At 45.9% G+C, this 25,018-nt stretch overlaps 2 protein-coding genes across 6 annotated transcripts; one reads left to right on the forward strand and one right to left on the reverse strand.

The window, feature by feature from the left end:
• Positions 1 to 1,445: 1,445 nt before the first annotated feature.
• Positions 1,446 to 14,643, reverse strand: PARP9 (poly(ADP-ribose) polymerase family member 9). Of its 5 annotated transcripts, none has more exons than XM_075430171.1 (11): positions 14,541 to 14,643; positions 14,301 to 14,340; positions 10,660 to 11,492; positions 9,013 to 9,240; positions 8,715 to 8,933; positions 7,412 to 7,484; positions 6,596 to 6,970; positions 5,677 to 5,825; positions 4,086 to 4,260; positions 2,463 to 2,550; positions 1,446 to 1,587 (listed from the first exon to the last, which is right to left on the reverse strand). In XM_075430171.1, exons 1-11 carry the CDS (start codon positions 14,553 to 14,555, stop codon positions 1,446 to 1,448), a joined length of 2,337 nt encoding a protein of 778 aa, XP_075286286.1. In that variant the 5' UTR covers positions 14,556 to 14,643. The 5 variants fall into 5 exon arrangements, with proteins under 5 accessions (XP_075286286.1, XP_075286283.1, XP_075286285.1 ...); XM_075430168.1 differs by lacking the exon at positions 1,446 to 1,587 and adding an exon at positions 12,660 to 12,838 and having other exon boundaries at positions 1,621 to 2,550; positions 14,181 to 14,340; positions 14,541 to 14,599; XM_075430170.1 differs by lacking the exon at positions 1,446 to 1,587 and adding an exon at positions 12,660 to 12,838 and having other exon boundaries at positions 1,621 to 2,550; positions 14,541 to 14,576.
• Positions 14,616 to 22,376, forward strand: DTX3L (deltex E3 ubiquitin ligase 3L). The gene is made up of 5 exons (XM_075430172.1): positions 14,616 to 14,856; positions 14,994 to 15,208; positions 17,449 to 18,990; positions 19,733 to 19,950; positions 21,363 to 22,376. Exons 1-5 carry the CDS (start codon positions 14,679 to 14,681, stop codon positions 21,430 to 21,432), a joined length of 2,223 nt encoding a protein of 740 aa, XP_075286287.1. The 5' UTR covers positions 14,616 to 14,678; the 3' UTR covers positions 21,433 to 22,376.
• The last annotated feature ends 2,642 nt before the right edge of the window (positions 22,377 to 25,018 follow it).

Consider the following 25,018-nt stretch of genomic DNA (forward strand, 5'->3'; position numbering starts at 1 on the left):
TCAAGTAAGCTGTTAAAATTTTTCCCATAATTACGTTTTCTAGTAAACTGACTACCAACATTTTTCAGATGCAGTTAAGAAGAGTTACAAAGTTAATAAAAAGGTTATTGATGACATACATTGCTACCAGTACTTGCATAACAGTATTAAAATAATACTGTGCTATGAAAACTGTTCTTTATTCCCAGTAGGAGAAAAAATGTTACATTGTGCCAAAAAAAATTCTTTGAGGTTTTCTGAAAACTGATGCTTGTTAAAAAATTGTTGCAGTAGTTCAGAAACCCTGTACTGAGTTTTTTTCAGAAAACGGAAAAAAAAAATCCTGCCGTGAAACTCCTTTAAAAAATGAAACCTCTTGAAGCAAGCTAAAATAAGAGCTTATTTTTGCTCAGTGCTGCCTAACAAACCTTCAATCTACAGCCGTGTGTTTTCCTGGCAGTAATGTGCGAATCAAGAAACATGAGGACAAATGGAACAGAAATAGAGAAGGATTGGCTGCTGAAATGGAGAAGTTAAAACAGGAATAGACTAATTCTGTTTTCAGAGTTCCTGCATACTCTCTAAAAGCAACCTGGGGACTTCTGCGAGAACAAGACTTGTATGTGTTAGGTGGTTCTTACAAGTTCATGGTGGGTGGGGGTGTGTGCTCCCATTTAACATTACACTAGAGCGTAGGCTCACACACTACAAAAACTACCCTTTTGCAACAATGTGGACATAGCTAATCTTATAAAACCCTACAAAATATGATTATATTCATCTAAAAGTTTGTTTTGCAATGGTTCAAAAAATTTTTTTTTCATTTGCAGCCTCACTGACAGTTCAGAATTAGACTTTTATAACTTAATTTCTTATGGACTTTGTGAGTGGTTCCTAGCACTATGACTATCGTGGGAGTCGCAGGTGCAGTACAATGTGCTGGGAATTCATTAACAAGTTATTTTGAGAGGTTTTATTAAATGCTAATTTCATCAGTGTTCAGACTGCTCTCCATTACCACAGTGTTTTGCATGTGGATGAAATGCTTTTCAGATGACAGTGTCATTTTTTTAAATACTTTTATGCGAGCATTTCTCCTCCCCAGATAACTGCAGTTTTAACCACAGATGACTTTTCAGTCTAGAAGCAGACATGCTATTGACCGATAAGCCTTTATTTCTTTCTTACAGCACTGTTACAAGCCCTTTGGGTGTTTAAGTTAGGGCCATAACTGGTGGTCTTAAATGCTTCAGATTGGACAAATGCGGAAATAGCTTTTAGTTTGCAATAGATTTTGTTTTAAATCCTGCTAAGGTCAGACATAGTTTCAAAGTACCCAAGAGCTGGACCGAATCCCCTTTTACGTTGAAATGAGTATAAAGCTCTTAGGCTTTTCCATTTACTGCCTCAGGTCAGCACAGAAGCAATGTGGAGATATCTACAGTTGACGCTGTAATCTTTAAAAGCTATTGGTAAAGGTAGATTAATTGAAGAGCGATTTCAAGCTGTGGCTTGAACCAGTTCTCTGCTATTGTACAGCCTTTCAAGGAGATTGAACACCACTGAGAAATGTGAAGCTCAAATGCAGTCCAAGTCACGTTTTTAAGACTGTATGGAAAAAAAAAACAGGTTAGCAGACAGTGTCATTCATACTTTTTATTTTTAATACATGTATCTACAGTGCTCAGAATCTCTTAACTAACAAAACTGTAACAGCAACTACTGTTCGAAATCCCAAACTACTGCCTCACATTTGTCATAACTATGCGTATTTAATAGCATGTCCCTAAGTGGGAAACAACTTTCACTGGATACATCACCTGCTTAAGTCAAAAGAAAATTTAAGAATCAAAGGCACAACCAAGATTTCTTGGGTTTCACTAATATATGCAATATCTCAGATTAAGAAAATGTAATAGAAGAATAAGAACCTACGCAAACATCAATTGTATAGTCACGCTCAGAACACTTTCAAGAATACTGTAAGGCATAAAGTAAATTACCAGATAAATGTTGTACTGTATTTTGTGATGTTTTCCTTTCCATTTCCATTCACAGATAATTTTGTCCTAATCACCTTAAGGTAGTGACTGACTTTCTTTGTTCACAGATATTTCAGAGCACTCTGCACAAGGCGCTTTGATCACAGCACGTTACTAGGTAGAGCAGCCTCTTAATATCTAAGTACTAGACTTTGTTCTGAGGTGGTCTTCACAATAGCTACAGTTCTGATTAATTCTTACTCGGGATGCTGCTGGTTTCCTCAGAGGGCCATATACGTCTCCCTCACTTGGGAACAAGTCAACAAATATTGTGGAAGGGCCCCAACACCGTTACAAATGACAAAGATGTTGGGATTGTGTACATCATCTACTAAGCTGTCATATACCTTAATGGCATCCCCCTCGACTGCTGGTGGCACAATGTAAGACGGCTTGCCTTTAGTGTATAAGCCTGTTAATACATCAGCCTCAAACACGTACATTTTAGAGTCTGTTTCCCACTTGTCTTTACCCTCAATCAGGCTTTTTGGGTTCCTTTTAAAGTAGATGCCAGCTCCGTATTTTTGTTCTGGAAACAGAAAGAAAAATTTTCAGAAATAAAAACAGCCTTGAACAATCAGTTCTTTTGGGGTGGTAGGACCAAGAGACTGCTTCTTGATTCAGTATGATATTTTATGTTACTGCTCAGTGCGCCCCATCCTTTTGGAAGTAAACTCGCATGAAGTGTCTCTGATGCAAGCACTGACCTCCCACTGAAACCATGAGCAATGACAGCTGATCACAGAATCACAGAATGGTAGGGGTTAGAAGGGACCTCTGTGGGTCATCTAGTCCAACCCTCCTGCTGAAGCAGGGTCACCTACAGCAGGCTGCACAGGACCTTGTCCGGGCGGGTCTTGAATATCTCCAGAGAAGGAGACTCCACAACCTCCCTGGGCAGCCTGTTCCAGGGCTCCATCACCCTCAGAGGGAAGAAGTTCTTCCTCATGTTCAGATGGAACTTCCTCTGCTTCAGTTTGTGCCCATTGCCCCTTGTCCTGTCACTGGGCACCACTGAAAAGAGTCTGGCCCCATCCTCCTGACACCCACCCTTCAGATATTTCTAAGCATTTATAAGGTCCCCTCTCACCCTGCTACTCCAGTGGTAACCGCTTGGATGTAACTGGTAATCCAGGGACAGAATCAGCAAGGTATAATGTATTTATATAAACACTTCTGTCATCATGTACTAGGGACTCTGATTAGCACCAGAGAAGGTAAGAGTTTAGTAATGCAAACTACAAAAAAAAAAAGCTTTGGGATTTGCAAGGAAAATGCTGCATAAAAATGGTATCACAGTATAATGTGGAAAAGTTCAAAGAAATGAAGTTAGACCATCATCCTGTTTGTTACTTTGAGAGTGTGAAAATGGGCTGTGTGCATTGCATACACAAGGAAAGGCAAATCTCCACTTTCTGAACAGGTTATTGCCTGAAATCCCAGTTCTGCATTTGATAAGCAAAACATCACACCCTTCAGCTGTTGCAGGATGAAGCGCTAAATGCTTATTCTTTCCATTTCTGAAAACTTCGGTCTCCTGCGCTGTCTACTCCAATGTTTCAGGGACACCACAACTTTCTTCCTCAGCGAGCTCTGGTTTGAACAGCAGTCTGCTCCGCCAGCTCACCTGCTGTCGCCCGATTCGAGCAGGGAGTCAGGCTAGAGGACCCTCAGAAGCACCCGTCAGCCTCAATCATTCTGATTCCTTCGAACGTGTTTTAAAGCATCAAGCTGCTGAATGGGTGTTTGCAGCAAGTAAAGAAGCACACTGACTTTCTTTAGAAATTACACTTGGATGTGGCATTATGTGTGTATCAACAATTCCATCAACAGTGTCTGGGCTCGGCCAGAATCCAGGCTCACCCTCCCGGAGCCCTGCTGACTACAATATCAGGAAGGAAAACCAGGAAAAGCTTACTGTAGATAAAAAAGTAAGCTCACATGACTCTAAATACCAGTAAGAAACAGTTCCTGTTTAGGAATGCCATTTTTTCCTGATTTTACTCCAACTTTAGCAGTCAGTCACTGTTCATTTTGATTGAAGATGCCAAAGCAAGTTATTACCTGTTGGTGGAGAATACATTCTGTGAAATCCTGTTTGACACACCGAGCTGCAGAACTGAGCAGGAACGTGCTGGTACAACTTGTGGGTTATTCCAGAGGTACCTTGGCTTTCTTGTATTTTTTTTTTCATTTGTTGGAATGCAGCAGATAGAAGAGGATTATATATCTTTTCAATCTGTAACATACAAGAAAACAGAGACCAATATCCATTAAATCCATCGAGTGCTCTTGCTCAGGCTATGTTCTTCAATGTAAGAACCGTTGATTAGCTTACATCCATTGACCACGTAGCGGATAAGGCATCTGAAGCGTGCAGCTGATCCACAGAAGAAGAACCATGCCACTATCCCATGCCTGTCGCTGGTATCAGCGGGAGTATATCCCTACTGTACTGATTTCCGGTACTTCAGGCGTGCCGAGCGGATCGAGTATCAACCAGACGTGAGAATAAGCTGCGTGGGTGCTCGCAGCCGAATCATGTAAAGAACTGTGAGCGTCCTGTAAGGCGTGGAGAGCCTCAGCCCTCGTCGATCAAAACTTTACAGCTCTCAGGGAGAAAAAGTTCCATAGGTACGAGGGCCTTTACATGGGCTTGTGTCTCAAAAGCGTGGCTGCCGGCAGCATCACACCACCCAGAGCTTCAGGCGAACTGGCTGTGCGGCAGCTCCCACTCCCCCACCCGACTCCACCAGCGGGCCAGGCGCAGCCCTGGGGCAAAAGTCCGTACCAGGGGCCTGCACGGCCTCTTCTGCAGAACCCCGCCCGTGCCAGACTCCCGGCTGCTCAGCTACCAACACGCAGGTGCTGAAGCACGATCAAGCTTCTGCCCTCAGAAGTCATTTAACTGAGCTATGACTGACCCTCAGTGCAGCCTTGTTCCAAATTCTGAGGTAGCTTCTGTGTTGAGCCTCAGCAAAGTCTTTCGATCTGTGGATCGAGAAGCTCTTGCTGTCACCTGGTTGGTACCTGCTGTTATTTCAGCGTTAAATACCTTTCTCGTAGGAAGGGCAGTTCGGCACATGGCAGTGTGGTTTCCAGTTACCCGCTGTCACTGCTGGGCACACAAATCCCTGTTTACAGCCTTCTGTTATTTCTCTGTGCTGCACAGCCTCATGCTCCTCGCGTTCAGGGCAGCCCTGACATCCAAGCAAGATCCCAACTTCAACACACCACTTATTGGATCGTAACTCTGACAGGTTCAGTTGCTAATTTCTGGTGTCAAGCTCACAAGAAGAAAACAGAGACCCGGCACTGCTGCCCTGCAATACTGTACTCATTCTAACATACCTATCGCCTGTTTCTCTAGCGTCCTGTAAAGGAACATTTGAAGCACGAAACAAGAGACAGAATATACAGTTCAAAGGACCTCTCAGAATTTAACTACACTTCTTGAGTGATTATTGGCATTATGTTTAAAATACTTTCTATTAGAAGTAAAGACTACATCTATTTTAAGGATTAGGCTGCTTTCACCTTAATTTTTAAAAGCAATGTATTGAAATACTTCATCTGAGTTTTTTAAGCATGGGTTAAACATGTTACTTCAAATATATCAGCTGAGATTTAGTTTTTCTGTGAATACCCTCTTTACCTTGAGAACGTGAAGCCCAGCTTTTTCAAACTGTTTCTGTCTGTCTTTAAACTCCTGAAGGTGTGACCCCACCGGTGAAATCTGGACACATTTAGTAGTATTTGTCTTGTGAAGGTGTCCTTCTGAAGGCTGACCTGCTTCTGGTTGGCCTGGGTACAAATAAAGGGGTAAAATTCTCATATATCATAATGTCTGAAGCAAAGGCAAGGAGGAGCGATCCAATACTTTAGTTTGGTAGTTTAGTTAAGAACAAAGAATGTTAAATACTCTTCGAAGTAATGCCAGAGGCTAATATTGAGAGGGACTGATACATACATTTATTAAACCAGAGAGAGGGGCAACCAAAGAAAAGCAATTTATTTTTCCCATTACATCTCTCCACAGCCCAATTTTCATATAATGGTATCTACCGAATGACAATACAAACACAAGTAAAAAATGGATCACTTGGTAGCTTTTTGTAACGCCACTAGTTCTACCAACTGTTACTGAAAGTCACGGACTCCGCCGAACAGGTCCATTGGTGGGTGCCGCAACACTGGTCCAGCTGTAGCTAGCAAACGAGCTCAGCAAAGGTATGTGTTAATTAAGCGCAAATTCTGTACGTCTCCAGCGGCCAGGCTTTAAAGTGAAGCTGTCCGGGAGGAAGCCAGCGTTAAGCTGGCCGTAGGACGACAGCCAGCCCCTGTGCAGACTGTGCCCTACTGGGAATGCTGCCAAGCGAGTCACCAGAGCTAACAAATGGTCTTTGGGGGGATCATAGGACAAAATACGGTCATGTCGGTAATTAAAGCAACGCTCAGTATGTGTGTGAACTCAATGCACATCTGTCCACTCTCAGCAAGACCTACATGTGTGTTGCTTCATACTTGACCTTCTTTAGGCATGTATTTACTTCATTAGTCACTTATTTACATACCTATTAAGTACAGCAGTTCCTCTTGTTTGGCTGTAGTCTTCTCTTGCATACGAAGCAGTAATTTTTCAGTTGCAAGCACCGCCTCAATCACAGCATCAGGAGGGCCCTGAAATTCCAGTCTTGCTTTTCCACCTCTCACTTCTTCGGATACGCATACACTAGAATGCTGCTCTCGAGACAGTTCTGCAAACTCGTTTTTACCAAGGCTAAAAATGTAGTTGTTTTCAATAGTAGCACGGTGACTCTCCTGAATTTGTAACACACTTTGGATCCACGATTCTGCTGCTTCCAACGCTGTACGGGTGTTCCCTTTAAGTTCGACAGCTGGTTCATTGTTTTCAGTCTCTTTTATGCTTTGACTGCCTGACTCTGTACCTGGAAGAAAGACTTCTCGTTATACAAGTGCACTGGAAGAGTGAAGAGCTTTCCAGTGCTGTTACAAACTCCTATATGTAATCCAAGATGTACAGTGTACCAAACACACTACTCTTCTGGTATGCTCAGAAAAAAAGAGATTAGATACCAGGAGGTAAGGTTTCCACAAAAAAAACCAAACAACCACACACATGCAGAATTTATTTGCCTTCCACTAAATGACTTCCAAAAAGTTAGGCACTGACAATGATTTTTACATTTTAAAATCTTGTAAGGGAGCACCCAGCTCCATTCCTATTAACGTAGAAATGCAAAGCACTCACGCATTTTTGCCTCCCTCTTTCCCCAAGACACACAAGTTCTTTTCAAAGGAACGTGAGTTCTGATTCTCAAATCTGGAGTACTCCTTTACTGGAAATGCCCCTTCTGTTCGTTACTTACTCAAATGATCGCTGTTGTAATGTTGATTTTTTCCCAGTTTGTGTACTGCTGAATGAAATTTTCTCTGGAAAACCTTGAAAGAGAAAAGTTTAGAAGCAATTTGCAGTCTCTGTTGTCAAATATGCAATTAATCTCATCCAAACTGTTAGGTAAGTGGTTTACAGCTGTAGTTACACCTCCCCAAAATTCTGAAATTATGTTAACAGCTGACACTTGTCAGCTTTTCCCAAAATGTTGTTCCTAACCATATCAAATGCATTCCTGTTCTTCTGCGTCTCCTCAGGCAAGACACCTTACACACTGAACGGCACCATTACCAACTCCTTCTGGTTGTAGCATGTCCAGAACTCGTGAAACCACAGCAGATAAAGGTGTTCATGACTTGCAGTTTAACGCTGATGAGTCCTCACTCAGTTTTAAAACCCAGACTATTCCCCTGCCTTTACTCCGAAGCTCCTCTGCATGATCACACATGGAAAGCCTCTGAGAAGCGCCACTCTGCTAGGCAGCGGATTGGCTACCGGCCTTTCCTTCTTTTTTCAGCAAAAAGAGTTTCTGCCGTGCCCTGATTATCAAGGGATTAAGTGATGAGCACGTAGCCATCACACAGCTTCCTTTAGAGTTTATGGGACTGTTACAGAACATGGGTCTGATCTTACAATCACTGAATTGTTTGGGTTGGAAGGGACCTTAAAGATCATCTAGTTCCACCCCCCCTCCACCTAGTTCTTGTACCTGTTGAAAGAATGGATCGTTGAACTTCAGTGGGAACAAAAGCAAACTCTGTACTTTTATAATAGATGGCGATCTAAAATAGTTGTGTTAATCACGTCGGCCAAATATTCACAAGGTGGAAAATGGCACACTGCAGCTGAAATTATCCACTGTCTGTCTGCAACCCTTCTATCATGTTAGGTCAAATAATGTGTTGATAGTGTTTTGCCCCAGGAACTTCATACAAAAAAAAAAAAGTTAAACTTTCTGAGGAGGAATAAGCTTATTCTCTAATGAGTTAAGAGTAGACTCTTTCTTATAAATTCGCTGACAGTCATGGGAATTTCAGAGCTCCCTCCTCTTGCTATCAGACCACCAGGTGAAGACTTTGGCTTTAGTGAGGAGAAAATAAAGTTTTATACAGATTAATAATACCCGTTAAAAAGACAAATAGTTTCATAAAGGGACCTGCTACTCACAGATGTTATAACTAGTAGGGAATTAAAATTATCTTAATCTGTAGTCATCTATGGGAGTATTTTCACAGTTTGGGGTTTTTCTTGTTGGTAGTTAACAACAAGTTTGTTACCTGATAGGCATCATAGTCATCTGGGCAAAGGACAAACTGCACATCTATCTTCTTCTCAGGGTGTGCCCCGGCAAAATTTAAAACCTCTTCAATCATGATCTCTGCCACTACATCCACAGGCAGCATTAACGACCACATCCCATCTGCTGGAAAAGAAACTGAGGGATATTGCCTGTCCTGAAGGTAACACAGGCATCTTGTCACTGCAGCTTTTAATTCCTGCAGGAAAAACAAGTGGTTTAGTCCTCTCGTCACTCCACATGAAAATCAATTAAAATCCAATGTAGCTGATCATCACCTCGCACAGTAACACCCTGTGGTAGTATTGAGGCCATACAACGTGCAGTACAAGCTCACAGGGCAGATTATGTCCTTTTGTCACTAAGAGCTCCTTATAAGACGAAGAATATCTAAGATGAGACTGAAATTCCTCCTGAAGAGCTGAAGCTGCTTTTTGCCACAGTCTTTTGGAAACTGGAGAGTGAGGCTCGCCGTTCACAGACACAGAATTAACAATAGCTGTAGTCTGGAAGAAAACAGTGCAAAGTGTCAGTATACTTCAAGTTTACTATTTGCAAGCTTTGCTGCTACAGAGAGCACTCTTTCTAGGAACTACTCCTTTAGAAAAGCCTGACTGCAGCAGATCAGCTGGCTGAAAGGTTCTCTTACTACTGTTCAGGGTAGCGCTGGAATACGTCAAAGGATGCACCTTCTACTAGCGTACATCTTTTCCAGAAGCCAACAGTCTGCGTAAGACTTGTTCCAGTCATCAGAGGGCACTCAACAGAATTACTGCCGCAGCTATAGAAGCGACCCGTGCGCGCCTCACCAAACGCAATTCTGCAGCCAGTTATCAACGAGCAGCAGAGAGCTGTGGCTACGTCCGTTATCCCAGCGCACGGAGGTGCTCCCCGTGCTAGGGGAGCAAGCACTCATCGCCAGACTAGCGGGGTCAGTGCACACAGGAGAACTGCAAAGCCATAGCTGCTTCCAAGTTCCCAGTGGAAACGGCACATTCCCATACTAGGTCTTCTGTATTTCAAATTAAATACGTAAAATGCAAATAACTTGTTTACGGAATGCTGATAACAGCAGTAATTGTTCTAAGTTTAACTGCTGAAGACTATCTAAAGATACAAGACTCTGGAGTATATTTTCCTCACAGTCTTGAAGGCACGTGGTATCTTTCAGTGCTGTAGGATTGGTTAATAAAATTCCCCACAATGTCAACTTTGCAATCCTTTGCTCTCACGTTAAAAAAAATGAACTTCCTATTCAGTTAAGATACTTCTTTAAAGTTACGATTTTTTTTACGATACAGTATTTGCTAAAAGCAAATGCCATTCCTGTGGTGTTGCTCCAAGTGTAAGAGCGCTGTTGGATTACTACTGACTAAGATCATTTATTTTGCATCAGATTTTCTAGCTAAAAAGTTAAATCAATCCATTTAAACGACGCACTGTTTAAAGGTAAGGTGTATATCATCTGTATAAGTAATTTTCAGCTGTTTCAGTGTTTGCTGAATAACTCCAGTAGTGACACCTATGAGAACATAAATTATAGGATAAAAGCAAGGCAAAAAATAAGAGTAGACTTCTAGGGAATGCATGATAAAATGTGAACTCCCATGATGTTATAATAAGAAGATAAACATTAACATAGGGATATATTATTATTAATCATCCAGTCTTCAGCTGCCTCCTATTATACCATAACAGCATGTATACAAAAAAAGAAATAAAAATGTTCTAATGTTTCATACCCATTTAGGAAACAAATCCAACCCCTTGCCACTAGAATCTATTTACCATTTGTAAATGCTCATCAGGCTGAGAAGATAACTATTTAGTGGACCGATACAATGTGTGTTCTGAACTCTTGGGCTCCAAACCCTGCAAAGACTTGGAGGCAACTCCATGTTTGACGTATTACGGGACAGACTTACGTTCTGCTCTTCAGTCAGTCCTTTTACGATGCGCAAGCGAATGCCTTCATGTTTGATGAAATCCAAAGGCTGGCTTGGTGAAGCCGAAAGAGTTTCCTGAAGCGAACTGGCATCGCCCAGAAACTTTTCACAGGCCTTCTTCATTTCTGCAACTGTAGGCTCGCAAATGTTGACCAGGCGGATTTCCCTGAGACAGCCTGGTGGATTTGCGTCAACAAATTCCTTTATAGCCATTACAATCACTTGAGCACACAAACCAAGGGGGAAGCCAAAAATACCTGAACTCACTGCTGGGATAGCCACAGACCTTATACCATTTTCTGGAGCACTAACGTACTTCAGAACATTCACAATAGCTTCCTGAAGTGCGCCACAACATCCTTCCTTTTCATAAACGGTCCACCTCGGACCAACCGCATGAATAATTTTCTTACAAGCAAGCTTCCCTCCACCTGTCACTGCTATTTTGCCAGCTCTGAGTTTTCCATGCATTTGAATATGATGATGGCTTTGCTCTTGTATTTCTCGCCCTCCAGCATTCACAAGGGCTAAAGCAAGGCCTCCTTCATGTTGTAGATACTCATTGGCTGCATTCACCAAGGCATCGGCCTTGTGTCTTGTGAGATCATCCTTACAAACACAAATGTCAATTCCCTGCTTTAGCTTTTTCCTGTATACTTCAACAGTGCCTTCTGTACTTTTGAAAGTCAATGTACAAGCAAACTTTTTGTAAATGAGATTACTTAGCAAGTCCTCTCTTTTCTTAAGAACTTCATAGGCATCTTTATTGATGGGGATCATCAAGCTGTCCTCGTCCATTACCATGCTTGGCCCTAGGATACAGAATAATATACAGTGAAATCCAAGGTACTACTATCAAAACATTGCTTTTTAGATAGAAGTGTGGTTTACAGGTCTCGATTTTATCCTACTGTCATCACTTACCAATATTTCTGGCATAGTCTGATCTTCTCTCACCCCTTTTCACAGGCTTATAAAAGCCCAACTAAGCAAAGAAATCAAGGCCTCAAGTATTGTTCATTATTCTGTTCAAATTAGCCTGCCCATCTTGTACCTCCTTCCCCCAAGACCTTATCCTCTTTCCTTCCAACACCTTATGAATCACAGCAGTGTGAACTTCAAGAAATTGAAAAGTTCAAGCATGCTCTGTCAGCTTAACATATTTGGATTCTGAGAAACAGTTGATATGATGCTGTCCACCATTTCCTGTAAGCCTGTGAATACTTTCAGTTTCATCTGACGGAGCCCTGGAACAGGCAGCCCAGGGAGGTTGTGGAGTCTCCTTCTCTGGAGATATTCAAGACCCGCCTGGACGTGGTCCTGTGCAGCCTGCTGTAGGTGACCCTGCTTTGGCAGGGGGGTTGGACTAGATGACCCACAGAGGTCCCTTCCAACCCCGAACATTCTGTGATTCTGTGATCTTCTCAATCACCACCAGCCCCCTTCCTGTCACTGAACACAGGCAGACACAGCAGTGGCCCGCTGCTGCCGAGCGTCCTCAGAGAGACCACATGCTCTCCTCCGAAGCAGCCTGTCTTCACGATTGCCTTCTTGTGACCGGGCAGATGTCAAAGCCGGTGAGCTACGCCCTGAGCCCCCCAGACAGCCTGCTCAGAGTCCTCTCAGCAGACGGACTACCAGCATACAGCCTGTAGGTTCTTCCTTAAAAGTGGCTGACCGCTTCTCTTCCCTTATTCTTCCTCCATAGGCACTAAAATATGACAACAACATCACTGAGCCTGTGGTGACTTGAGGTTTCGGTTTGCCTCACTGTTTACCCGGGGAGGAAGCTTGGTTAAGATGTGTCTCCTCCTGCTACTTGTTCTTATCTCTCTCTCTTTCCTGCTGTTTATTCTCCCCACCATTAGGCTGACACAACCATTGTCAGGGACATACTCTTAAATGAATCAGTGCTATAATCTGCATAAAAAAGCCCCAAAACCCACACCACAGAACTTAGTTTGATTTAGAACACCAACCCCAAAGACTGATGCAGCAGCACAACTGAATGGGCCGAGAAGAATAAATGGCGAGAAGCAGGAAACAGGAGCAGGCAAGTACGAGAAGAACGTCTTCGAAGCAGATGCTGTTACAGGGCTTTGCTCACTGGCTGCGGTGCCACTGTGATGCTGTGCTGCATTTGCTACCAAAACTCTAGCTGAGAAAGCAAATGGGAAAAGCCACACCATAACCAGAGCTTCAAAACGCTTACAAAGCAGAAAACACCACTTGTCCCCCTCTGAGCTGGTACTGTTGCGAGATCCAAGGGTGATCCAGCCAGATCCAAGGGTGAGCACCCCTGGCCCTTGCAGAGCCGCTGACCCGCAGCCCCACCGGCAGAGGAACAGCTGCCAACACACTCATTGAACCGTGCCACGGAGCTCTTACGCCGAGCTCTGTCTCTGATTCCGTGGATCTTCTCTGGCCTGCGCTGAAAGCCCGCAGGCAAGTTCTGTCTTTGTGAGGAACTCAGGAATTCAGGAGGGCTTCTTAAACCACTTTTTTTAGGGAACAAAAAAATAATGGTAAAGAGTGCAGCAGCCCTCTCCCGGCAGATGTCAGCAGCACTATAGGCAGTGGTTGGGTTAATTAATTTTATGAGTTTAATCCAATTTCCCTCCGGGGTATGCTACCTGCTTGTATATTGGATGAAAATGCATTAAAACTTACTTTATTTGTTGTACTTTATTTAACTGCCTAGAAATTTTAGATTCCTCGTTTTCAGTAAGGGTATGTATATCGATACGTTCACTGAGAAGGCTTGAATTAACTGGCTGTCTTGAAACTGTTTAATGGAACCAGTACACTGGTTTGCTAAATTGCTTTAGGAAGAGGCCACGGTTCAGAAAAATTATGCTTCCGTTGAGAAAAAAACAACTTCCCATTCACTTTATAATTAGATCATTCAATAACACTGAAACTTATCATGGTTTTTTAAAAAGTCCACAATGGCAGTTTGAAAATTACTCTGACAAAAGCTTGCTAGCATGTGAACTGGAATGGAGTCCTACTTGGGCATCAGAACCTGCGGTGACCTTAGAGCAGCCTTCCAGTACCTGAAGGGGCCTACAGGCACGGTGGAGAGGGGCTTTTCACAAGGGTGTGTAGTGATAGGACAAGGGGGAACGGCTTTAAGCTAAAAGAGAGCAGATTTGGATTAGATATCAGGAAGAAATTCTTCACCATGAGGGTGGTGAAACACTGGCACGGGTTGCCCAGAGAAGCTGTGGCTGCCCCCTCCCTGGCAGTGTTCAAGGCCAGGTTGGATGGAGCTCTGAGCAACCTGGTCTGGTGGAAGGTGTCCCTGCTAACGGCAGGGGGGTTGGAACCAGATGATCTTTAAGGTCCCGTCCAACCCAAACCATTCTGTGATTCTATGAAGAAGAGCCCAACGTTCTGCACTCACAAAGTAAACGTGCTGCCTCATGACAACACTTCCGAGCTCCTACTTCTAAAAGAGAAACGCAAGCAAATCCTGTCGAGGTAATGAATAACAATACCGATTCGTGACCGTGCTCACGGATACATTTCAGGCCGCTTTTGGCTGCCCCGCGCTGTTCCCCAGTTCGACGGCTGCAGCCGGAACACCGCAACGCGCCGCGCAGGGGGCCCGAGCTTACCTGCACCGCGCCTCCCCCTCCAGCTCTCCGGGCTGTAACTCTGCGGCGGACACACACACACACGAGGGAGAAGACACGTTACCGCGGCCCGCAGACACCCCCACCGCTCCCCGCAGCCGCAGCGCCGGTGCGGGCCCAGCCGCGGGCGCCGAGCCGCCGGGAGGTCTCGCCTCGGCCTCGGCCCCCGCCCCGCCGGCCCCGCAGCGCCCGACCCCGCCGCCCCCCGCCCCGCCCCGGTACCTGGAGGATCCCCATGAACGGGCGCGGCGCGGCGCCGCCGTCTGCCCCTCAGCGCCGGGAGCGGGGGGCGGGGCGGGGAACCGCGGCGCCGAGCGGCGGAGCGGGAAACGAAAGCGAAAGCGGGGGGCGGCGGCGGGCATGATGGCGGCGGGGCAGCTGCTGGTGCGGCTCAGCCCGGCGCCGGACGCCGGCGAGAAGGCGATGCTGAAGCTGCAGAGCTACTTCCAGTCGGGGAAGCGCTCGGGGGGCGGCGAGTGCGAGGTGCGGGCGGGCCCCCGGCCCGGCACCTACTGGGTGCGCTTCCAGCGGGAGCGAGGTACGGGCGCGGGGGGAGAGGGGCCGGGGCCGGCGGGGGCGCGAAATGGCCGCCGCGGGGCCATCTTGCGGTGTGCGGGCGGGGGCAGCCCTCAGGTTTCCAGGTGGCTTTGTGAGTCTGTCCCCACGTTGCTGCAGACAGGAGGAGCGTGGAGTCCCGCACGGATCACGCCTTGGAGATCGGCGACCGGTGCCTGAAGATCGTCATCGAGGCGGGGGGAGAAGGGGGCCCGGGCGAGGGCCGCGGCCCCGAGCAGGGCTCCCCCGGCCGCTCCCTCCCGCCCGGCTCTTCCCCGCCGCAGCGGGCAGCCGAGGGACGCGGGGACGCGGCGAGAGAAGCCATGACCAGGAAGGTAGGTGAGGAGGAGCGGTGACGAGCGGTGCCGCGGGCTGCCCCGAGCCCTCTGCGTTGCCTTGTGTCGCACTTCAGTGTTTCACACCGAGCGAATGTCGGTGACGTGACCTTAATGTATATAATGTCTGAAGGGCGGGTGTCAGGAGGATGGGGCCAGGCTCTTTTCAGTGGTGCCCAGCGACAGGACAACGGGCAATGGGCACAAACTGAAGCATAGGAAGTTCCATCTGAACATGAGGAAGAACTTCTTGACTCTGAGGGTGACGGAGCCCTGGCACAGGCTGCCCAGGGAGGTTGTGGAGTCTCCTTCTCTGGAGATACTCAAACTCTGCCTGGATGAGGTATTGTGCAGCCTGCTGTAGGTGACCCTGCTTCGGCAGGTGGGTTGGACCAGATGATCCCCAGAGGTCCCTTCCAACCCCGAACATTCTGTGATTCTGTGATCTTGGCTGATAAAGCGCGGGCAGGGAGGGAGATTGGCGTGGCCATCCACGTGTGGTGACCAGCGGCGTGCTCTCCAAGTGGCCTTGGCAGCTGCAGGCAGCTTTTGGCACTCCACGGAGCAGCACCCTGGCAGGTCCTGGGGGACGGTGTGCGCCAAGGACTGCTTCCAAAAGGTGGAAGAGTTGTGTCAGACTGGGACGCCTTACTGCTGCGCGGACCTCCGACCCCGCTTCAGCAGGTTTTGCACCCTCAGGCAGCCCTGGTTACTTCCATCCCGTACCTCGGCGTGAAAAAAATCTGCTCTGATGGGACGTAGCGCAGCAAACACGATTTCAGATGCTTGGAACTAGAAGTTACGCGGAAGGGATCAGCTGTGCGTTAGGGACGCGGGGTCGGGCTGGGCTGCGTGTTGGATGACATGGGTGGGTCTCCACCGAGACACCGGTGTCTGGCCCAGAGGGTGGACCCTGGTTTGCGTGGTGGCACAGATGTAGCTTTGGGGTGTAGCGCGTGCCAGCGCCGTGGTTCTCTGACACCCATAGCAGAATGCTGCAGATCTCCCCGTCCTTCTGTCTGTGCAAAGTAGAGATAGGAACATGTTGTTTATTATTTTTTAGAATCCTGTTTTCTGCCTTAACCCAGAGCTACTAAAGCATGACTTTGGGGAATGTTTTTAAAGAAAGAGAGTGAGAGAAAACTAGAAAGTCTAATATAATTAAAGAACAATGTGTTGTAACTTATACGTGCTGTTAAAACATGTTGTGTCTCTGTCACCTGATGTGAAGGGGACAGACAGGTTCTTCTGGGGAACCTTGGCAGAATGATGATGGCACATCATTTTCACGGGGTTTTGTGATAAGCATAGCATGGAATTAATGATCAGAACAACACCAGATTTCTACAAGCACAATCAGCGTAGTACAGTTTTACAAGTGGCGTAGCACTGAATTTTATAGCACAGCTCAGCGTATGGTTTCTAATTACCTGCACCTTCTGCAGTGCCTGTCAAATCTTAATACTTGGCTTGCCGCATCGATGTGACAACGATAATCTAGACTCGAAAACCACGTGAAAGAATATGAGTCTTTCAGTCAGTCTCGGAGGAAGTGTCCCCGGCCGCTGCGGCATCACGAGTCTCACTGTCCGGCAGCGGTCGTGGTCCAGGTTCCCACGGAGGACTCGTGACTGCTCAGTTTTGTAGACAGTGCTCTGCCCGTGCCCTGCTCTGCGGTGGGGTCGTCACCGCCTGGTTGGCAGGGTGCCTGGGACCTGCAGGGCCCGTGAGGAGGGGAGTAGTCGGCCTGGAGCCCCGGAACCTTGAGAGCGACAGGGAGGGGGAAGAAGAAATCAGTTTGCTTTGTCTGCGTGGGGCATGGGACCTTCAGGGCCTGATAATGAGGGGAGAAGGGGCGAATACGTGACCGGTGACCAGCACAGTCAGGAGAATGGCGTTATAAAATGGCGACAGTTACGCTAACCACATTACCAGAGGTCAGGAGCAGGGAGTACTGGTCCCAGTCTCCAAACTAAGTAGCAAAGGTATTGTTTTTGTTCCTGCAGTGCTGATGCCGTTAACAAATTTAATTTTTGCTGCTGACTAAGAAGCAGATGGCTTTACTTACATGTATGTAATGTCAGTGTACATGACACAAAAGAAACACTGCATACAAATGTGTCTGTAGCAATCTGGCCCTACTGAGACATACAGAGCTTTTGCTTACTCAAAATACAGAAGCAGCAAGCAGAGAGTCTTAAAAAAAACAAATACTGATATCTTCCTTGTCTTCTCTTTAGATATTTCTTACAGTATCTGCAACGTTGAATACTGCTATGTTCACTGAACAGCAAAGGGAGAAAATTACCGTTATATGTCCAAATTTGAAAAGGGAAGGAAATCCAGGTATTGATGGCTCTGAGAAATTGACGGGAGATTTTACGGATATTGAAAAAGCTTATCACTACTTTAAGGAGATCCTTGCAGGCAATGACACAAACCATGATTTTTCACATTCTGGAAGTAAGAAGGGTTTGGAAGATGAAAATGGTCTGAATACAGAAGAAATGAATGAGCTTACAGTTTTGTCGGCTCTGTATGAATATTACAGTCATACCTGCAGAGAACACTTCAGAGTACTGTGGGAACATTTTGGAGTGCGTGTAAAAAGTAAAGATCATTACAACGGAACCACATCAGTATACTTCACTTCTGATAAAAGTCCTGCATCAATACAAAGAGCTAAAGATTTTTTTATCACAACTTTTCAGAAAAGCGTAGGAGATCTGAAACAGGAAAAAATTCCCGTAACAAACAGTTACACGTTAAATGAGACAATAACGAAATTAAATGCTAGGTTTAGTAATCTTCTTGCCAAAGAGGAAGGGAATCAGTTGCTGCTCCGTGGTCCAGCGAGTGAGATTTTAGCTGCCAAAAAACTTCTAGCAGAGGAAGGTGAGAACAGCCAAGCTGAAAAGAAAATGAAAATATCATCCGAACTGTACAAATACAGGAATGGAATTGAAGTTGATGCTTCTCTGTATAAATTGTTGGAAACAGTATTAAGCAAAGAAACTGAAGACATTAAAGACAATTTTGACACAGTAATAGAAAAGACAGACAGTTCATACGGCCAGAAGGTTCTCATAGTATTTAGGCCTAGGATGAAAACTTCTGATATGTCTTCACATGCTACTGAAAGTTTCATCAATGCGTTTCAGAATGCCTCTGCAATGTTAAGAGAAAAAGTCATCAGCTCGAAACTTTCGGAAGATCAGAAGAAACGATTAAACGTGTTGCTTAATGGAAAACAATTGGAAGATCTGCATGTAAAACTTAAGAGGAAGGAAGACAGATTCATCTTAAGAGGTTTACCAGACCATCTTAATGCTGCTGAAAAGCACATTATGAACCTTCTTAGCATTGAAGACTCAACGCCAACTAAAAATAGGACACCGCTGTCCTCTGATCGCAGCTATCAAGAAGCTACAGGAGCCTCTGAGAAGAAACAGGGTAGCAACCAAAAGAATAAACTTTCATCTGAAGGACAGCCTAAGGCAAAGACAGAAGAAAAAGACAAAGATGTGTGTCCGATTTGCATGGAGACAATTAGTGATAAAGAAATACTGGTAAAGTGCAATCATGCGTTTTGCAGAAGTTGCATCGCCCAGGCCATGACTTACAAGCAAAGTTGTCCGGTTTGTAACACCGTCTATGGACTCGTGAAAGGAGACCAGCCCGAGGGAACAATGTCAACTAGAGTGATGTCTACATCTCTCCCAGGTTATGCCGGCTGTGGTACTATTGAGATTACATATAGTATGTACAGTGGTATTCAAACTGTAAGTATATTTAAAGATTCATAAAAGATGCTTTTCCCACCACAAAACCAGTACTGAATATAAAATTTAACTATTTTTCCATCATTTTAATGCACGTCTAGGAGAGAGATTTCTTTGTTCTGTACACATCTGCAAGTATTTAATTCAGTCTTTTTGGGTGCGATTAAGTAGTGTAGTAGCAATTAAATAGTCAAATGGTAGCCCTCCATTTTATATGCACCAGGACGGAGCTACCTGTCTTTAATGTGTACATTGGGAATAACTGAACCGAAATCTCTGGAGTGATATCATGTGCACAAAATTTTGCGAGTATAATGAGGATTCTCTGAGGCATTCTCTTAGCTGACAACACCAATGGGCAAGAATGAGTAGCAGGCTGGCTTGTAAGCTTTCCAGGTGAGAAATCAGCTTACGTGACGTGCTTAGAGTCATGACTAGGACTGAAAATGGGATAAATGAAAAAGTCAGGGGTGGGGCGATGTACATTTGGGAGAGCAAAGAGGGAAACACAAATTTAAAAATAACAATGGATGCATGAGTGATGACAAGAAAATGTGAATGAAACTTATGTGAAATAAATTATCTAATGAGAAAAAAAACTCCTCAAAATCGGTCGCCAGTTACGCTATATCCTTCTGAATCAGAGACAGGATAAAAAAGTATTGAGAAAGCAGGGATGTGCGATTTTCACACTTTGAAAGCATTTATGCTATCCAATGTGTTTTGTTTTTCTACAAAACAGAGCAACCATCCAAACCCAGGGAAACCTTACTCCGCAACTACTCGATTAGCTTATTTACCCGACAATAAGGAAGGGCGAGAAGTTCTGCAGCTCCTCAGACGAGCCTTTAACCAAAAACTGATTTTCACAGTGGGGCACTCACGTACTACTGGTGTACAAAATGTTATCACATGGAATGATATTCACCACAAAACTTCCATGACTGGAGGACTTACCAAGTAAGTAGTCTTCTGTTTATGTAATTATATTGCTACTCAGGTGCGGCAGGAAGGATACCCTGAATATTTTCCACATTAGAGCTTTCAGATTTTGTCAGTAACAAAGTGATGGTGGAACGCTCTGCGGATCCAGACTTGAATCACCTTCACCAGTTTGGACAGCTGGAACAAGGACGAGCTTAGTCTTCTGTTGCCCCTCAGGCCTCTCCTTCACTAGTGAGTGGTGTAAAGTACCTACTCAGTTAGTAACTACTGTGATGAGAAACTGCTGCTGGTGTAGGACAGGACAGCAAGCTCTTGATGGCAGCAAAGGCTGGACTCCTGATCTCAGCCTCTTCTGTTACCTGCTGGTTTGCACCAGGAGGTGCTGATCCGTTCTGATCCCAGTAAAGACAGCGCTCAGACTCTGTAAAATATTATTTGAAATTCTATGTATGAGAGCTAACAGCAAGAAGAAAGAGACTGTAGTATAGATATGGTTATGTGCTTTTAGATGCGAAGAGCCCCGAGCTGTGCAGCGTTTGGTGGGCCTCTGGTCAGAGCACAGGACGCCACGCTGACCCTGTCCATAGAAGGGGTTACCCCGTTTCGGTTGTTTGAGCTATTACAGGATTTTCTTAGTAGAAGACAACTCTGCTCAGCATTTCTTGAGGACTTGCTGCACTTCTAGATAAAGGCAAGGGCACACAGGCAGCATGCTCACTGGTACCGAGCGGGAGCTGCCTGCAGCACCTCTCATAGAGTGAGCTGGCAACAGAATATTGACCTTTCTTAAAGATATGATTAATTGTTTTATCAGTAAGCTGTTTGGCTCCTGAAAAAAAACCTTTCAGAGACAAGAGGGAGGCTTGGAGCAGTCCTTTCAAGCTTGTCGCAGCCTCTCAGGGGCAGGCGTCTTCCTGCAAGCTCTAAAGATGTGTGTCTAGATCCTCCTCCCTGGGCTAGGGTCATAAAAGAGCAAAACGTACCAGTTTTACTTTATCCCCCCCTCTGCCCAGATGCTCTCCGTAGTTACCACTTGTTTCATGCGCTTGCTGATGCGCTACGTAAAATCCAGAAGTGCTGTTATATTCGTGTTTCGAGCGCTCACTTGGATGCCCTTCAGGCCTGGTTTTTGGAACGATGCGTACCCAAGCGCCCTGTCATTTTCGAGCGAGGCAGCTTGGAAAAGCAAGTTCTTAGTGTCAGTTTGGACGACCGAATTCGGCAGCTGGTTTTTGTAAGTTTTTAGCTTTATCCTGTCTGTACCACCTCTCTGACCTGCGAAACAGGGTCTGTTTTCTCTGTAGAGTAAAAAGTGAGTGCATACGATTTGCAAAGTGTTGTAAGAGATTTTGATGAGAAAGTGCTGCAGAACTGTCAAGTGCTTCATTGTGAAAGTAGCCCAAACAATTCTTTTCTTCTTCTCCTAGATTTGGTTACCCTGATCCTCATTATCTCCAGCGGGTTCGATCAGAGTTGAAAGCAAGAGGAATTGAATAGAGAAATTTATCAACCATCAGCTCTTCAGTGTAGTAACTGAACATGTAACAATTTATAAATTATTCAAACACTAAGAAGAAAGAAGTTGCTTTGTTCAACTGCTGTACTTAAATCACTTGTATTTCGCAGTTAAGAAAAGTAATCTTTTTTCGTCAAATGATTTGTGTTCTTTTTACACTAACGCTTCCATCTATGAGTAACCTGTACAGAATTTGGGTCTTGTGAGCAGCATCAGTACTTGTTGCACTTGTCGGATATCAAATTGTGTATCTTACTTTAGCAGTGAATCTGATCTGGACTTTTTCGCACGAGTCTTCAGCCTGCCAAACAAAACCGATAGCTCCACTACTGACTCTTACTCGATCAAACTCTTATTTTAGCTTTGCGTTACTACGTCTGTCATCGTGGATAGCATCGTGTAACCCACCTGCTGGGAGAGTTCCGTGCAGCTGTTACAGCATCAGCTGTATATGGCTGTGAACTTTTGCTTCTTTTCAGGGTAGAACTGGCATTAGTGATTTGGGTTTTAAACATTAAATTAGTGAGGATAATGTGGGGGGGGAGGTGTGGATGCTGCTGTATTTGTAACCCTGCAGAAGTGCTAAATGCTGAGCCACGTTGGAGCAAATGGAAGGTAACAGTGCCTGTGGCCATCTCTGATAATGGGGTCCTAGTTCCGTGCCTTCCGTCGTGTTTAATACATCTTTTAAGTCAACTTTGCAACTGTAAAACTATATTCTTCCCATTGCTTCCAATATATGGTTTAAATTGTATCATAAAGATACTTTGTTGCTCCTGTGTGCTGTCTGAACAGCATGCTAATTACCTGTGTGGTGGTGTGAAACAAACACCTTTCACTTAATGCAGCAGTAGTTGTTAGTGAGTTAAACCATTTTTGTTAGGCTGTTGAATATCACCAATAAATAAAATATAGAAATACTGTCTGCGCAGTTCTGCATTCTTCTGTACAGGGTTTTTCTTCCTGTTTTAGATATGTATAATGTATTTCTTTTAATTTAGGATCTTCCCAGCAATGCCATGATTTGGACCTTGTGCCACCTGCTTTTTTTTTTTTTAAGATTCCCGCATTGTGAATAGGCTGTACTACTTTACCACCTTGACTTTCAGATTTCTTAGTTTTGGGCACTGTTTGGTTTCCATGTGCACTGGGATGACTTTCCCATTGTGGTTTTGTTTCCCTGTATTTGTTTTCACACTTTACACTGTCACAGACTCATAGAATGGTTTGGCTTGGAAGGGACCTTACAGATCACCCAGTTCCAACCCCCCTGCCATGGGCAGGGACACCTTCCACCAGACCAGGTTGCTCAAAGCCCCGTCCACCCTGGCCTTGAACCCTGCCAGGGAGGGGGCAGCCACAGCTTCTCTGGGAAACCTTTGCCAGGGCCTCACCACCCACAGAGAGAAGAATTTCTTCCTTATGTCTAATCTAAATCTACCTTCTTTCAGTTTAAAGCCATTACCCCTTGTCCTATCCCTACAGGCCCTGGTCAAAAGTCCCTCTTCAGCTTTTTTGTAGGCCTCTTCAGGTACTGGAAGGCTGCTCTAAGGTCACCCCAGAGCCTTCTCTTCTCCAGGCTGAACAGCCCCAGGCTGAACAGCCTTCTCTTCTCAGCCTTTCCTCACAGCAGATGTGCTCCATTCCCCTGATCATTTCTGTGGCCTCCTCTGGCCCTGCTCCAGCAGGTCCATGTCTGTCCTGTGCTGAGGGCTCCAGAGCTGGACGCAGGACTCCAGATGGGGTCTCACTGGAGCAGAGCAGAGGGGCAGAATCCCCTCCCTCACCCGCTGCACACGCTGCTGGGGATGGAGCCCAAGATACGGTTGGCCTTCTGGGTTGCGAGCGCACATGGTCAGCTCCTGTCCAGCTTTTCATCCACCAGTACCCCAAAGTCCTTCTCGGCAGGGCTGCTCTCAACCCCTTCATTCCCCAGCCAGTATTGGTACTGGGGATTGCCCCGACCCGGGTGCAGGACCCTGCGCTTGGCCTGGTTGAACCTCATGAGCTTGACGTGGGCCCACGTCTCAAGCCCGTCCAGGTCCCTGGGGATGGCATCCTGTCCCTCAGATGTGTTGACCACACCACTCAGCTTGGTGTCATCTGCAAACTTGCTGAGGGTGCTCTCGATCCCACTGTCCATGTTGCTAACAAATATGTTAGACAGCACCGGTCCCAATACCGACCCCTGAGGAAAGCCATTCGTCACTGGTCTCCACTACTTCGATTTTCCTCCCTTTTCTGTGCAGTAAGATACTGACATTCCAGTTGTTCCTAAATGACCGTGCTTTTCTGCACGCTGGAACAAGCTGTGCAGGTCAAATCTCCCAACTTCTTTCGGTCTCTCGTTTCACTTGCTGTCCCAGTAGTCCAGTTCGCCGATGTCAGACCCCTGCCTGATAATTCACCACCTCCCATTTTATCTGTGACAACGTTTTGCAGGCGTGGGCGTTGCAGTCCTCTTAACTGTCACTGAAAGCTCCAGAGACTTTATCCTATAACCCGCCACACAGACCTGTGCTTTCTAATCACAGCTGTACAGTTCAGGAATAAATCTACCTGATTTTCAATCAAAGCCAGGGCTTTTGCCAGGGTTACATCGAGGGAGGAGGGGTAGCTGTTGAGAGAACAGTGCATTAGGAAACAACAGGTTCATCACCCACCAAGAAACAAAGGCATAGCAGAATCATAGAATGGTAAGGGTTGGAAGGGACCTTAAAGATCATCTGGTTCCAACCCCCCATGGGTGGGTGCAGCAGCGTGCCTGACCGCACCTTTATCTGACATCCACCTCTGCTCACCATGTTTGATGGCATTTGGTTATGTCCGTTTCCTCAATGAACTTTCAGTGAAGTTTGGGACAAAATTTTAATTTATCTGCTATTTTACCATCTCATCTTTGGGCACATTGGGAAAATACGCAGCAAGAAGTAGCTGAAAACTGTAACCTTCTCAAGCGCCCAGTTGAGAATGTCTCAGCTAGCCGGCGCGTAGGTGTGAGGAGAACACCCTTCCGCTGCAATCCCGTGCGGTCGTGCAAATATTTCTGACGGAGAACGACAGCAGTGGGTCATCTCACCTTGCGTGGCAGCTCGGTTTGGAAGTGTCAGGCAGGGACAGCGTGGTCCCAGTGCCTGACCCCGGTAAGCTGAGGCACCGAGCACTGCCAGGTCTGTGGAAGAGCCGTGGACTCTTTTCAGTGGTGCCCAGCGACAGGACAAGGGGCAATGGGCACAAACTGAAGGAGAGGAAGTTCCGTCTGAACGTGAGGAAGAACTTCTTCACTCTGAGGGTGACGGAGCACTGGCACAGGCTGCCCAGGGAGGCTGTGGAGTCTCCTTCTCTGGAGATATTCAAGACCCGCCTGGACAAGGTCCTGTGCAGCCTGCTCTGGGTGACCCTGCTTGGGCAGCGGGGTTGGACTGGGTGACCCACAGAGGTCCCTTCTAACCCCCACCATCCTGTGAAGCACGAGGCCACGCGTGCGACCCCCCGCTCGACGCCCCCCCGGGAGGAGCCGCGGCGGGGACCGGGACCCGGGGGCGGAGCCCGGCGGTTTCCTCCCCG

The sequence above is a fragment of the Opisthocomus hoazin genome, chromosome 9 (genome assembly GCF_030867145.1).
Source record: "Opisthocomus hoazin isolate bOpiHoa1 chromosome 9, bOpiHoa1.hap1, whole genome shotgun sequence".
NCBI classification, from domain to species: domain Eukaryota; kingdom Metazoa; phylum Chordata; class Aves; order Opisthocomiformes; family Opisthocomidae; genus Opisthocomus; species Opisthocomus hoazin.

Bases quoted from the DNA above. Each gene is read 5' to 3' on its own strand.
- PARP9 (XM_075430167.1), bottom strand. The intron at 7,485-8,714 runs GTAACAAACTTG...TTCTCTTTCAAG, and splicing joins ATGACTATGATGCCTATCAG to GTTTTCCAGAGAAAATTTCA. The intron at 4,261-5,676 runs GTAAAGAGGGTA...TGTATGTTACAG, and splicing joins CTGGGCTTCACGTTCTCAAG to ATTGAAAAGATATATAATCC.
- DTX3L (XM_075430172.1), top strand. From the start codon at position 14,679: ATGATGGCGGCGGGGCAGCTGCTGGTGCGGCTCAGCCCGGCGCCGGAC. The intron at 15,209-17,448 runs GTAGGTGAGGAG...TCTTCTCTTTAG, and splicing joins GAGAAGCCATGACCAGGAAG to ATATTTCTTACAGTATCTGC. The intron at 18,991-19,732 runs GTAAGTATATTT...TCTACAAAACAG, and splicing joins TGTACAGTGGTATTCAAACT to AGCAACCATCCAAACCCAGG.